The sequence below is a fragment of the Lactuca sativa genome, chromosome 8 (assembly GCF_002870075.4).
Source record: "Lactuca sativa cultivar Salinas chromosome 8, Lsat_Salinas_v11, whole genome shotgun sequence".
NCBI lineage: Eukaryota > Viridiplantae > Streptophyta > Magnoliopsida > Asterales > Asteraceae > Lactuca > Lactuca sativa.
Window position 1 is genome coordinate 81,857,218 of NC_056630.2, and position 14,257 is coordinate 81,871,474.

The 14,257-nt window shown below is 38.4% G+C and overlaps 1 protein-coding gene across 1 annotated transcript; it reads left to right on the top strand.

Moving 5' to 3' along the window:
* Positions 1–1,021: 1,021 nt before the first annotated feature.
* LOC111896069 (uncharacterized) lies at positions 1,022–1,687 on the top strand. Its single transcript, XM_023892092.1, has 2 exons — positions 1,022–1,368; positions 1,462–1,687. The coding sequence occupies exons 1-2, from the start codon at positions 1,022–1,024 to the stop codon at positions 1,685–1,687; spliced, it is 573 nt and encodes a 190-aa protein (XP_023747860.1).
* Positions 1,688–14,257: the final 12,570 nt, after the last annotated feature.

The following is a 14,257-nucleotide window of genomic DNA, read 5'->3' on the forward strand; positions in this document are numbered from 1 at the left end:
GAAGGCACCCCCGGTGATCAAGGAATTAATTGAGGAGTTCTTTAAACGCTCTAGAAAATATCATAACCCATGAAATTAAGTAAGTAGGGGGGGTAGTGAACACTGTTAACGATAGCATGGCAGAAATGATGGCTAAACTAGATAGTTTAGATAGAAGGATGACTAAGATGGATCAAACAATCCATGCTATTCGGGTAGGATGTGAGAATTGTAGAGGACCTCACCTCACTAAGGATTGTGATTGGATGAGAATGGAAACAAGAAGGCTCAAGTATTCTATTCAAGTGGCGACAGATTTGATGACAACTAGCAAAAACCAAAGAAGGAATGGCTCCCGTATGACGAGTATAAAAAAGCAAAGGAGGAAAAATTCAAGCAAAAAGAATGGGGTTTCTATCAAAAGGAGGAACCGGTTATGGAGAAGAGAGCTGATTTGGAAGAGATGCTTACAAGATTCGTAGCCGCATCGGAGAAACGACACAATGATACCGATGCTACACTTAAAGATCAAGAAAATTTGTTGAGAGAACACCAACTTATGATGAAAGATCAACAAGCTTTGCTTAGGAATCAGCAATCATCTATTCTCAACATAGAAAAGCAGCTAGGGCAACTTGCACAACACGTGAATGAGAGAAGACCGGGTGGACTTCCGAGCAATACCGAAAGTAACCCGAAAGGCGCACATATAAACATTGTCATAACTAGGTGTGGGAAGATTATAACCCCTCTGGCCCCTATTCAGAACGAAGATCCGAAGCCGGTACAAGAGAAGGAGGCAGAAGGGCAGAATCAAGATCAGACCTAGCTGAACCCAGACTCTACTCGCCGAGTCCATGATATGGACTCGACGAGTCTGACACCTGATTAGAAAAATAAACCTCCTGTTAAGCCATATCAGCCTCCACTGCCATACCCAGCCCGAGCTAGGCAAGAAAAGAATGAAGAAGACTACTAGAAGTTTCTAGAACATATAAAGGCTCTTCAAATTAATATACCATTCATAGAAGCAGTTGCTCAAATGCCAAAATACGCCAAATTTCTCAAGGAGCTTCTAACTAATAGAAGGAAGATGGAAGAAGTGAAGAAGGTGGTCCTAAACGAGAACTGGTCAGCTGCTATGTTGAGCAAACTTCCTAAGAAGAAAGGAGATCTGGGAAGTTTAACATTGCCCTGCCAATTTGGAAACTTGGCTACCATTTATGCACTAGCTGATTCAGGGAAAAGTGTAAATCTCATGCCTTACTTGTTTTTCAAAAAGTTAGATCTTCCCGAGCCAAGGCCCATTCGTATGGCAATACACCTAGCAAACAAGATGGTTACATTTCCTAGGGGAATTTGTGAAGATCTTCTGGTGAAAGTGGACAAGTTCGTGTTCCCTGCGGACTTTATAGTTTTAGACATGGAAGCGGATCCCTAAGTCCCGATTATCTTAGGAAGACCTTTTCTTAATACAACAAGTGCTATTATCGACATGCGAGACTCTAAACTTACCCTTCGGGTAGGAGACGAATTAGTCACTTTTGGAGTTGATCAATCCATGAAGCATGCAAGGAGTAGTGATGACACGACATTTTCGATTGACATGTTGGAAGAATTGTTGGAAGATTGGAATGAAGATAAACCAAACAAGTCCACCGTCTCATTTGAAGAAGAGTTTGATGCTGAAAGGGACCTATTGGATTAGAAAGACTGCTCGAGGAAGCTGAGTATAACGATCTGATCAGAAGAGCAAAAAGCTCGACTCGCTAGGTAGCCTCGACCGACTCGGCGAGTCCATTCGAAGAATCCCGAACAGTCGTGAAAATTACACCGGACTCGACGAGTCCCCTTACTGGACTCGACGTGTTCAGCATATAGAACACAAAAACTGAGCTCAAGGCACTACCAGATCACTTGGAGTACACATTTCTTGAAGATGGCCAGCAAAAACTAGTAATTATAGCTGCTGATTTGGCCAAACATGAGAAGGAGAGCCTTGTGTGTGTACTAAAGAAGAGGCAAGGTGCTATAGCATGGAAGATAACCGACATAAGGGGAATTAGTCCGGCCTATTGTTCCCACAAAATCAACTTAGAAGACGGATCAAAAGCTGTAGTACAACGCCAAAGAAGACTCAAACCCAACATGCAAGAAGTTGTGAAAAAGGAGGTGGTGAAATTACTAGATGCCGAAATCATTTATTCGATCTCCGATAGCCCATGGGTGAGTCTGATCCAAGTGGTTCCGAAGAAGGGAGGCATGACGGTAGTGGCTAATGAAAACAACGAATTAATTCCAACAAGGATGGTAACCGGTTACGAGTTTGTATCAGCTATAGGAAGCTAAATGAGGCCACATGCAAGGATCACTTTCCATTGCCTTTTATCGATCAAATGCTTGAGAGGCTTTCCGGTCATCTTTATTATTGTTTTCTCGATGGGTTTTCAGGGTACTTTCAAATTCCAATCGACCCACAAGACCAAGAGAAAACCACTTTTACATGCCCGAGTGGGACATTTGCATATAGACGCATGCCTTTTGGGTTATGCAATGCACCAGCTACTTTCCAAAGGTGCATGATGGCTATCTTTCATGATATGATCAAAATGTTTATGGAGGTTTTTATGGATGACTTCTCGGTTTTTGGGTCCTCTTTTGAAGATTGCTTGTCCAACTTGAATCTAATGTTAACAAGATGTGAGATGACCAACCTTGTCCTTAATTGGGAGAAGTGTCATTTTATGGTAAAGGAAGGAATTGTGCTAGGACACATGTTCTCAAGGATGGGGATAGAAGTGGATAGAGCAAAGGTGGACATTATAGCCAAATTGTCACCTCCAACAAATGTCAAGGGGGTAAGAAGCTTTTTAGGCCATGCGGGGTTTTATAGGCGCTTTATTAAAGACTTTCCGAAGATCACAAGACCCTTGACTCAACTTCTTTTGAAGGACGCCCCATTCAAATTTTCTAAAGAATGTATTGAAGCATTTAATTTGTTGAAGAAAAAGTTGACTACTTCACCTATTATGGTGGCTCAAAATTGGAGTCTCCCTTTTGAGCTAATGTGTGATGCTCGTGACTTTGCAGTGGGAGCTGTTTTAGGACAAAGAAATGACAAGCATTTTCAGCCAATCTATTATGCAAGCAAGACATTGAATCCGACTCAAGAGAACTACACTACTACCGAGAAGGAGCTGTTAGCAGTGGTATATGCTTTTGACAAGTTCCGGCCATACTTAGTTTTATCCAAGACAATTGTTTTTACCGATCACTCCGTGTTGAAGTATCTATTTGCCAAACAAGATGCGAAGCCTAGATTGATACGTTGGGTTCTACTTCAAAAAGAATTTGATATCAAAATACGCGATAAAAAAGGGATGGAAAATGTAGCTTTCGATCACTTATCATGACTAGAGAACCCACTTTTGGAGAAGTTAGAAGAAGATAAAATTGGGGATGATTTTCCCGATGAATATATCTTGGTAGTAGCAGGAGAAGTGCCATGGTTTGCGGATATAGCGAATTATTTAGCAACCAAAATACATCCCAAAAGATTTGACTCGCCAACAAAAAAAGAAATTCTTTTCGAAAATTAAATACTACTTTTGGGACGAGCCATACCTTTTTTGAAGCTGCGCGGATGGAATGATAAGAAGATGTGTATTCGGGAAGGAAAGTCAAGAAATTTTGGCACACTGCCATAGTGGACCCGCCGGAGGACATCATGGAGCACATTACACCACAAAGAAGATTTTTTATATTGGGTCCTATTGGCCTACAATTTTTAAGGATGTTGCTCAATATGTCAAGGAATGTGACTCATGCCAAAGAGCGGGGAATATATCATCCCGAAATGAAATGCCCCAACATAGCATCCAAGTGTGTGAAATATTTGATGTGTGGGGGATTGACTTCATGGGACCCTTTCCCATGTATAAAGGAAATAAATATATCTTGGTGGCGGTTGATTACGTATCTAAATGGGTGGAGGCACAAGCATCACCCACTAATGATGCTCGGGTGGTGGTACGATTTTTAAAGAAATTATTCTCAAGATTTGGAGTTCTTAAAGCTCTCATTAGTGACCGGAGCACTCACTTCTCCAATGATCAATTAGCTAAGGTGTTGCAAAAATATGGTGTTCACCATAGATTTTCAACATCCTATCATCCTCAAACGAGTGGGCAAACGGAAGTTACAAATAGGGCGTTGAAGAGAATATTTGAAAGATCGGTTGGAAGTAATAGAAAAGAGTGGTCGGAAAAGCTTGATGATGCACTATAGGCGTTTAGAACAGCTTTTAAGACACCTATTGGTACTACACCATATAGGCTAGTCTATGGAAAAAATTGTCACTTACCGGTTGAAATACAACACAAGGCTTATTAGGCATTAAAGGTGTGCAATTTTGATTTGGCTGAACTTAGAACTAACCGGTTAATGCAAATGAATGCCTTGGAAGAGCTTAGGAATGAGGCTTACACTAGTTCCTTAATTTACAAATAAAAGACCAAGAATTGGCATGGCAAAAGACTCAAGGGTAATAAGGACTTTTGCGAAGGACAAAAAGGTGTTACTTTTTAATTCAAGGCTTAAACTATTTCCGGGCAAGCTTAAGACACGATGGGATGGTCCATTTATAGTAAAGAAATTTTTTCCACATGGAGCTATTGAGCTAATATCAAGAGATGGAACTCCTTTCAAGGTCAATGGTCATAGGGTGAAAAAATATGAAGAAGGAATTCCGAGAAATGAAGAACTTGAAGAAGGGTTGCTATTGGAAGGGATTACAGAAACGTAAGCAGGAAGGAGTCCAGCTAATGACTCCTTAAAAAGAAGCGCTTCCAGGAGGCAACCCTAGAGTTTGCTTTCTTTTCTTCTCTTTTTCGTTTTTTTTTGCTTAGGATTTGTTTTTATCAATCTTCTTTTGTGTTTAAAATGATTGCTTGAGGGCAAGCAATGCTCAAGTGTGGGGTGGCATACATTTTGCAAACTTAAATTTTTCACAGAATGAAAAACTCGACGAGCCTCTAAGGCTACTCGAGGAGTCCATTTCAGAAATCCCAAAAAACCGTTGAATTAGGCGTCTACTCGCCGAGTAGGTCTGCCTACTCGATGAGTACACGTATTTACCCAAAAAAAGATTTTTATTACATTCTGTAAAAGAGGGGTTTTTACCCTAATTTGCAAACACTTAGCCATTCATACGAGCCGCCACCCCCACAAGGTAACAACTTTAGCCCTTAATCTTGAATCCTCTCTTGTTTTGCGAATTCAAACAACAAGGTAACAGCTTTATCCCTTAATCCTTTACAAATTTTGATTTTTGGTGAAATATCACCCTTAATTTATGGAAAATCCCGATTTTGGGAAGACTTGGATTTTAGGGTTTTGATTTTTGACAAATTAGGACGTTTTAGACGTAAATTTTTACAATTATATACTCCTGGAACATACCGAAGCAAACCCCTGAAATAATTTATGGATTTTGCTGGTTAATTTCATCAGTACGGATTTGGACTCCCGTTGTTCGTCTTACTCTCCGAGTAGTTCGTGGACTCGACGAGTCCATGCTGCTGATGCCCAATATTTTGCCTTTTTTTTAATACTTTTGGTATTTTGCTTGTGGTTTTCTGGTTTCTTTGCTGTGCAGGAACCATGTCTAGGAGAGGTCAAAGCTCACGAGGAGGCGGTTATGGGGACATCCCATGGTTGACTTTTCCAAGCATCACCAACAAGTCTTCACTCACACGTACAAAAAGCAAGCTGGAGGCTTTGAAGCGAAAGGAAATATATGTTCCTAATGAGTTGGACTGGTCATGGATGGGGCAAGCTGGGCTGGAAGAAGCACTACGCCATTATTTGGTCAAGTCTTGTGAAATTAATGGCGTACAAATAATCTGTGACGGGTGGAGTCAGTTGTTTTAGCTTCAAGAGCCCGTGTATCAAGAACTTTGCTGGGAATTCTTTGCCACCATCTCTTTTCGGGGTGATGACTACTATAGTCCGAACATCATTTCTATATGCCTTGGAGGAGAGTTTCGCCAGTGCAGCATTGTAGAGCTGGCATGGAGGCTGGGAATTTATGATCAGAATGAGATCATGTCCGAGACTTTTGAGTCATTTTTGGAGCAGTGCCACAAAGACTTGCCCGAGGGTGTGGTTGCCTCTACTTGGTGGAACACCATTGCCAACCGGGTCTACATTCCTTCATCCGCTCAAGAGGGGAGCATCCGTTCCCCGGTTCATCGCCTAATACATCGTCTGATCGCGAGCTCTATAAACATGCGAAAGGATGACGATAATGTCCCCACTCTCGACATCTTCTACATGTGGAGTATTATTACTCCTAATGTATTTTGCAATTTTCCATATTGCATAGAAAAATACTTGGCAGAGGGGGCAGTGAAAGAGCGGGGGACTTCAAAAATCAATGGTGGCGTGTTTGTGATAAGGCTTGCGAGAACTTATGGTATTTTGGACCGACCAGAGGCACGATCATTGACTATGATTCCTAGTCCTCCCTTCAGCACACCATTATTTAGGAGGGGTAGGATCATTGAGGTTTATGGAGGGGGCATGTTAGCATTCGAAATGATGATGAACCATTAGTGCCAGAAGAACCAGGAAGGAGGGTAAGGCAAAGGAGAGAGCGGGTGCCACAATACCCACCGGTTATTCCGGTGGATGAGGAGCTACCTATGGATTGGTATAACATGGAGCTGCAAAGATACCAAGACGACATCGGGCGGGGAGTGAACTTTGTAAATGAGTTTGTTGCTTGTTTATTGAGCAAATGCATTTTACACCAAGGCCCGGATTCCCGTATATCTCCAGTTGGGATGAAAGGGTGCAAGCAAAAGGAAATCAAGCAGGTGGAAGTGGAGCCGGAGGAGATGAAGACGAGGAGGAAGGTTGATGCTTTATTTTATTGTGTTGTTGATGTTTAAGACTATTTACTTTTCTTTGTGTTGGGTGATGAACTTGTAGGATGTTTATGTAGGAATTTGTTTTCTTTTATTACTTGTGGTTGTTTTCTTTTCAGATTGAAGGATTGGATGCATGCAAGAGTCTCAATTGTCAAGTTTAGAGTGAGGATCGGGTCCAGATGAGAATGTGCATGAGTTAGGGTCAAGTCCGTTCTCAAGGAGGGTCTTAGAGTGTTATTTGTTGAATAAAATTGAAGAAAATACACTGAGATATCATACCCATCCACATCAGAAACGGAACCCAAAAGTAGAATATTTATTTTTTTCACTCAGCGATGGACTCTTTGAGTGCACATTACCTACATAACAAGTCCGAGTTCAATTCCATGATTTTTTTGCTTGATACGCTGCTACTCGACGGGTTTCCGTATAGACTCGACGAGTCTATCACTTTTTCATTCTCAAGGCTTATATTCTGCTCATATTTACTACGGGTCTCACTCATATTCCTTAGAGTTTAATTTCTGAAGATTTCCGAGTATTTTTCCAACATTTTTTTGGAGCTTTCCCACACAAGATATGACACCCAAGGCATGGATGAGTTGTTCCCATGTCTAAAGTCAATTGAAGATGGAGCTTTAACATGAAGAAGATCGACCTCGCCACTACTACCCTAGGGGAGTTTGTTCCAGTTCTCTCTTTATTTTATTGTTCTTTATCATGCATAATATGCAATGGGGACATTGCATAAATTAAGTGTGGGGTAGGGGGTTGGTTACATTAGTTAAAATTTTAGTTAAAATTTTGAAATTTTTGCATAAAATAAAAAAAATTGTTAGGATTAATTTAGAAAATTTGGTAAAGCAATTAGGAATCATGCTAGTGTTATGTTTGATTATTGCATGAAGATCCAAATGTTTAGTCAAGCTTATACACGTTTTAATGCATTTGTGGTCTCCCTTATTCTAGTGAAATCATGGGACAAAAACACAACCTCGCTTAGTTTGAGGGATGCAATAAGTTTAGCATCGTGTACTTGAAATGTATCTAGGAAAATTATTATCCTTAATCAATAAAGGTTGAAGTTGAGCACCCTTGTTTAAGCATGTAGGTATTGAGTGAAAAAAAAAGTGAGTTACATGTAAAAAAAAGATAGAGAAATTACAATAAAATTTGTAAGAATTTTGGAGCAATCAAAGTGAAGATCAAAAGATCAAAATTCTAACGAAGTTCAAAAGTTGAAGATACCCAAAAATCAAAGAAAATCAAAAAAGGTGGCAATTTTGAAGAATTCAAAAAAAAAAAAAATCAAAGTTCAAATTATCAAGGAAGTGAAGAATTCCAAAAAGCTCCATAGTAGTATCAAAGAATTGTAATTTTTAGAATATGTATGCTTGGGTTGCTCAACCAAAAACACCTTGAGACTAGGAGGTTTTCTACGGATGGATTCGGAGGGATGCATAAAATGAACATTGCTCGGAAAAAGTGGGCGAGTGTTTATGAGGATTGTGAGTATTTAGAATTTAGGGGGTCCTTAGGAAAACTATTTAGACACATATGCATGCGTTGCGGTCTTGACATAATGGCTGGGTTGGATTGGGATTGTCTATGTAATATTAGTGTGCTTAATTTCAGTTTTGCTTGGGGGCAAGCAAAAGTTAAGTGTGGGGTATTTTGATATTTGCATATTTAGCTATATTTTTATGTTGGATTTTTATCATTTATTGGCTAATTAATTGCATATTATGGACAAAAGATACTTAATATTGTTCAAATTATATTTTCAGTCCAAAAAAGAAGCTCGGAAGCAAAAGGAAGCAGGAGATATGAACGGAAGCTCAGGAACGAAAGAAAGAAGAAAAAGGCTTAATTCTGAAGCTACTCGGCGAGTAGGGTCGTCTACTCGATGAGTAGACACGAAGATTCGCGAAGCGACACGTGGAGTCCTTGTCGTATACGGATTCCTCAAGGGGGACTCGACGAGTCAGTTGGCTACTCGACGAGTAGCCCCTGTTTTGAGAAAATTATAAATAGACTTCACAAACCCGAATTGAGGACTCTCTCTGGATTTTTGGTGGAACACTTGGCGATCAAGGAAGTCTTGGAGCTCTAGAAAACGTTGAAGAACCCTAATCCTTCATTCTTAAGAGACTAAGGCACTTTAGGTTTAATTTTCCACTTTTTATTTGAATAGAATTATATTAGGTTTATTCGAATTCGTTTTTAAGCTTTCACACACTGAATTCATGAACTAATTTCGTTAGTTTCTGTTTGGGGAAAACAATTTTGCTCCTATGGTTTAATTTACTCTTTTAATTAATTGTTAGTTAGTGATATTGTTAAATTAAGCTTATTAAAGACCCTTATGCATTAACCATAACTGTTTTCTGTTAATTGCTAAGTGATTAAGCTGCATGAATATCTCTTAATTGCTTATCTCATATAATTTATGTGAACACAATACTATATGCCTAGGAATAATGAACATGAAACTATGATTAATTAGAGAATGGGTAAATTAATGTGTGATCTTGTCTGATACACCATCAACAAGAGGTTAATTGAATCACCAAAATTAATTAGCTAGCTACAAGTCTTATTTAACCCGAATAATTAACCTAGGAAATCTATTAGTTTAATCAACTGGCCATTGCTTGAATTGATATGTTTTCTAAGGATTAGTAATAGCGAATGCGAATCTAATCACCAGAGTCGGTAACCAATAACAATTAATCTATCATATTATCATAAAAATTAACCATAGGAGTAAATGAGTTGAACCTAAACAGAAACCCTTTTTGATCATTGAATTTAGTTTGTTTTTACGTGTTTTCAGCTTTTAGTTGAGTAGTTAAGTTTTAGTTAAGTTTCTAGTCTTGCAAAACTAGAGAAATCCCTATTTTCTATTACTTGTTTTTAGTTATTCTAGTTTTCATTTTTAATTTTCAATTCCCTGAGTTCGATACCCTACTTATTTAGCTACACCACAATTGATAGGTCCACTGCCTTTATGTGTCAATTTTATAATTAAAAGTTGGATTAAAACTAGTTGAGTAAACATACATCACTTATTAAAGTACCAAGCTCATGATCAAAGCATTAAACAAGCATATGAAATATGAACTTGAATCATAGACATAAGATAAATGATAAATACGCATAAATCCTTCAAAAACCCATAAACATTCAAAGGTTATAGTCGAGGTCTACCAAAATAGAGAGTTTAGCCACTCATAGAAAATATGAACTAGAATCATAGACATAAGATAAATGATAAATAAGCATAAATCCTTCAAAAACCCACAAACATTCAAAGGTTATAGCCAAGGTCTACCAAAATAGAGAGTTTAGCTACTCATGGCAATAAAATAACAATCACAAAAGTGTAATTTGATAAAGAAACTACCAATAATTTGGAAAGATGAAAAGAAATGAGTCTCCAGATCCAAAATCACCTTCTTCTGGTCTCCAATGGCGTAAAATCAAAGTTATGGCTGATAGATCTAATCCCCCAAGGTAATGACAAGCCAAATGACCAAAATTCCCAAAACTAGGCAGTTGCGCGAGTACCCGCGCGGCGGAAATTCCACCCGCGCAAGTGCTGCTGGAATGCAGTTGGCTTATTTTTCCTCCACTAACCATCCCACTACCAAAGATTCCCTTGGTAACCTCCATATCCCACATGATTCAAATTAACCAATCATCTTTTAGCTTCAAATATGGATGCTCCAAGCCCAAAATAATAATCCATGATCCATCTTCACAAGCCCACTTCATCCAAGTCTTTAGCCTTTTTAAGCCCAAATCTCCTTTAATGGATCCACAAAGCCCAATAATGCCTCGTAATCCCAAAAAGCCCATTTCCAAGCTAAACCATAACCGCAACAAGCTCCAAAGCCTGCAAAATACCTCATGCAACATTAAAAGTCCCCGATATGATCCATAATAAAGAAAATAAATAAAATACAATGCAATAATGATAAAAAGAGCTAAAATAATAAAACAAACTAATAAAAATAAGGAAATAAAATAAGCTATCAGGAGTACCCGAATGTATTTTTGGAGGATTTGCTTGGAGTGCCTCCGGAGAGGTAAGTGGAGTTTTTGATCGACTTGGTTCCTGGTGCTGCTCCGATAGCCAAAGCACCATATCGATTAGTTCCTCCAGAGATGTAGGAGTTGTCTACGTAGTTTGCAAGAGTTGTTAGACAAGGGGTTCTTTCGATCGAGTAGTTCGCCATGAGGAGCACCAATCCTATTTGTGAAGAAGAAGGATGGGTTGCAACGGACGTGTAATGAATACCAGGAGTTGAATAAGCTAACGGTGAAGAACCGTTATCCACTCCTGAGGATTGATGATTTGTTTGACTAGCTTCAGGGTGCATCGTGGTTTTCCAAGATTGATCTTCATTCTGGTTATCATCAAATAAGGGTCGGATAGGACGATGTGTAGAATACATCCTTCCAGACTCGTTATGGTCATTACGAGTACCCGGTGATGTCCTTTAGGCTTACCGAGGTTCTAAATGCGTTCATGGACCTCATGAACTGCATGTGCCAACCGATTTTGGATCGGTCTGTGATTGTTTTCATTGATGACATCCTGGTCTATTCCAAGACCCAAGAGTTGCATTAGGAGCACTTGAGGGAGGTATTGGAGACTCTAAGGAGGGAGAAATTGTATGCGAAGTTCTCCAAGTGTGAGTTCTATTTACGCGAGGTGTAGTTTTTGGGGCACCATGTCAACCAGAACGTTATGCTGGTCGATCTGGCCAAGGTCGAGGTTGTGATGAGATGTGAGGTTTCGAGGTCTTCATCTAAGATTCAAAGTTTCCTTGGGTTGGCATGTTACTACCAGTGATTTATATAGGATTTATCCAAGATAACGGTTCCTCTGACTCGATTGACGAAGAAGACTGTCACTTTTTGTTGGGGGCCTGAGGAGCAGGCAACTTTTGAGACCCTGAGATAAAGATTGTGTGAGGCGCTGATTTTGACCCTTCCGGAGGGTGTTGAGGATTTCATGGTTTATTGTGATGTGTCGATCGCGGGTTTGGGTGTGGTTCTGATGCAGAGGGGTCACATTATTGCTTACGCTTTGAGGTAGTTGTAGCCTTATGAGGCGAATTATCCGATGCATGATTTGTGTCACACCCGAAACCAGATCGGCGGAAACGTTTGGGGGCGGATGGAGTGACTTCATGTATTGCATCATAACAGTTGAATATGAACTAAACATAGCAACATAAACAGTCATACATTGAGGTTTCAAGTATTACATCATTTACAAAACTCTATTTGTTCAAAAGTTGAATACGAATAACTGAAAAGTAAAAAACATGAAACAGCGACGCCGACCCTCAAGAAGGTCCGAGCACCTGTCTACTGGTTTCCTGAGAATACAAGTGATTTTGAAAAGTGTCAACAATTAAGTTGGTGAGTTCATAAGCATTGTTGTGCGAGAAGGATTTGTAACTTCTTCGAGAAAATAATTTTTGTATACTTCTAAAAAATTCGATATTTTCTTTAATATGCACTAAAAATGTATATATTTCCTTTGTATCTTTCCCTTGTAAAATGATAATGTATGTTTCCAGAAAATCCAATATTCTCTTAAGCATGAACTGTAGATGTATGTATATCCTTTGTATATTTTCCTTGTAAAATGATAATATTTGTTTCCAGAAAATCCAATATTTTTTTAAGCATGAACTGTAGATGTATGTATTTCCTTTGTATATTTTTCTTGTAAAAATGATAATTTATGTTTCCAGAAAATCCAATATTTTGTTAAGCATGAAATGTAGTCTTAAACCCTAAGACCAAAAATTTATAAGTACGCTTACTGAAAAATAGTATGTAGTTATATCTTTTTTATAAAACTAATGAAGTGTAAGCCACCATGTAAACCAAGTAGTGTCGCTGATCCCTATGTGAGTTATTATAACCATACTTAATATGACTAGTGGGCTGTACTGCGTTCTTCAGGCGTCGGAGCTGGTAGACATTTGTCACCCTAGACTTCCGGTCTAACTGTAGCGAACATCTGAGGTGCGGTATTGTCAATCCCGTATACACAACGGTCTCGCTCTCCCTCAAGGAGACTATGGTTCTAATGCAGGACTTAAGGTGTATGCTAGGTAGGTACGGTGAAGGAGCGTCTCACAAGAGCATCAATAGATTCACGGGAACTATGACCCTTTTTCTTTTAAAATGAAATAATTATACCTTTGAATAATTATATGGTTCTTTTGAAATGAAAGCGTGGTTTGTGACTTCCAAACTATACCAATTATGGTTTGCCTTATGTGTTTGTTGAGACTATTTATATACTCTATTATACAAATATGAAGTTGTTATCTTTTCTAGTGTCAAAATATGAAATCAAAACATAATATTTTTGGGTTGTAACCCATCAAATTAGTAAGTGAATATGATGTAACCATTTTTGCTAGAAAATCTATCTTCTAGTAAAAGTTTCCAAAAACCATGTAGTTTTACGAATCATAAATTTTATTATGATTTTATAACATAGATTATGTTTGTTTTATTAGTTTTGCTATTTAAACATATATATATATATATATATATATATATATATATATATATATATATATGTATATATGTATATGTATCACATGTAGTTATACCAAAAATTAGTGTTAACCATGCCTTATGTAAATAATATCTTATCTTTAACATAAAGATGTAAACATATAAATATTTGTGAGATAAACAAAGTTTTACTTGTATTCCCCCCCCCCCCCCCCCTTAAACATGAAAAAGCTTGAAAATGTGGGGGTATGAACTCACCTTGAGTGGTTTTGTGGGTTGTTTTGGAAGAGATGTTGAGAAGATTCCAAGCCTAAACACTTGGATGGAGTTGATGAACTTCTTGGAGTTATTGTTATCCTAAGGGTTTAACACATAATAATATGTGTGTGAATCTAATGAAACTACATAAAAATGTATAAATCCACTAGATTTGAAGGAATACTTACCAAAAATCTAATGATAATCATTTGGAGGCTTTGAAACTTGGAAGATTGTTTAGTCTTGACTCTTTAGAGAAAATGAAGTTAAGGGGAAAGTAGAATGGAAAATGGTGGTGTTTATGGGGTTGAATCCGTTCTTAATACGAGTGAGAGTATGATGGGATATTTACTTGGTAATATGTTGGGTATTAGCTTGGTTATATGTTGGATATTAATATGTTTTCGAAAGGAGGAATCAATTAAATCAACACGTCAACACCTTATCACCTTAGGATGGGAGTTACTTGTGTTTTCGGCCATGCATGACCGAAATCACCCAATACCCTTTGTGATTTTGGTGCTAACTCCCTT

What these genes read in the sequence shown, in the direction of transcription:
- LOC111896069 (XM_023892092.1), top strand. Translation starts at nt 1,022, where the DNA reads ATGCCAAAATACGCCAAATTTCTCAAGGAGCTTCTAACTAATAGAAGG. An exon ending in CTTCTGGTGAAAGTGGACAA is followed by an intron (nt 1,369 to 1,461) that starts GTTCGTGTTCCC and finishes TAATACAACAAG; the next exon opens with TGCTATTATCGACATGCGAG.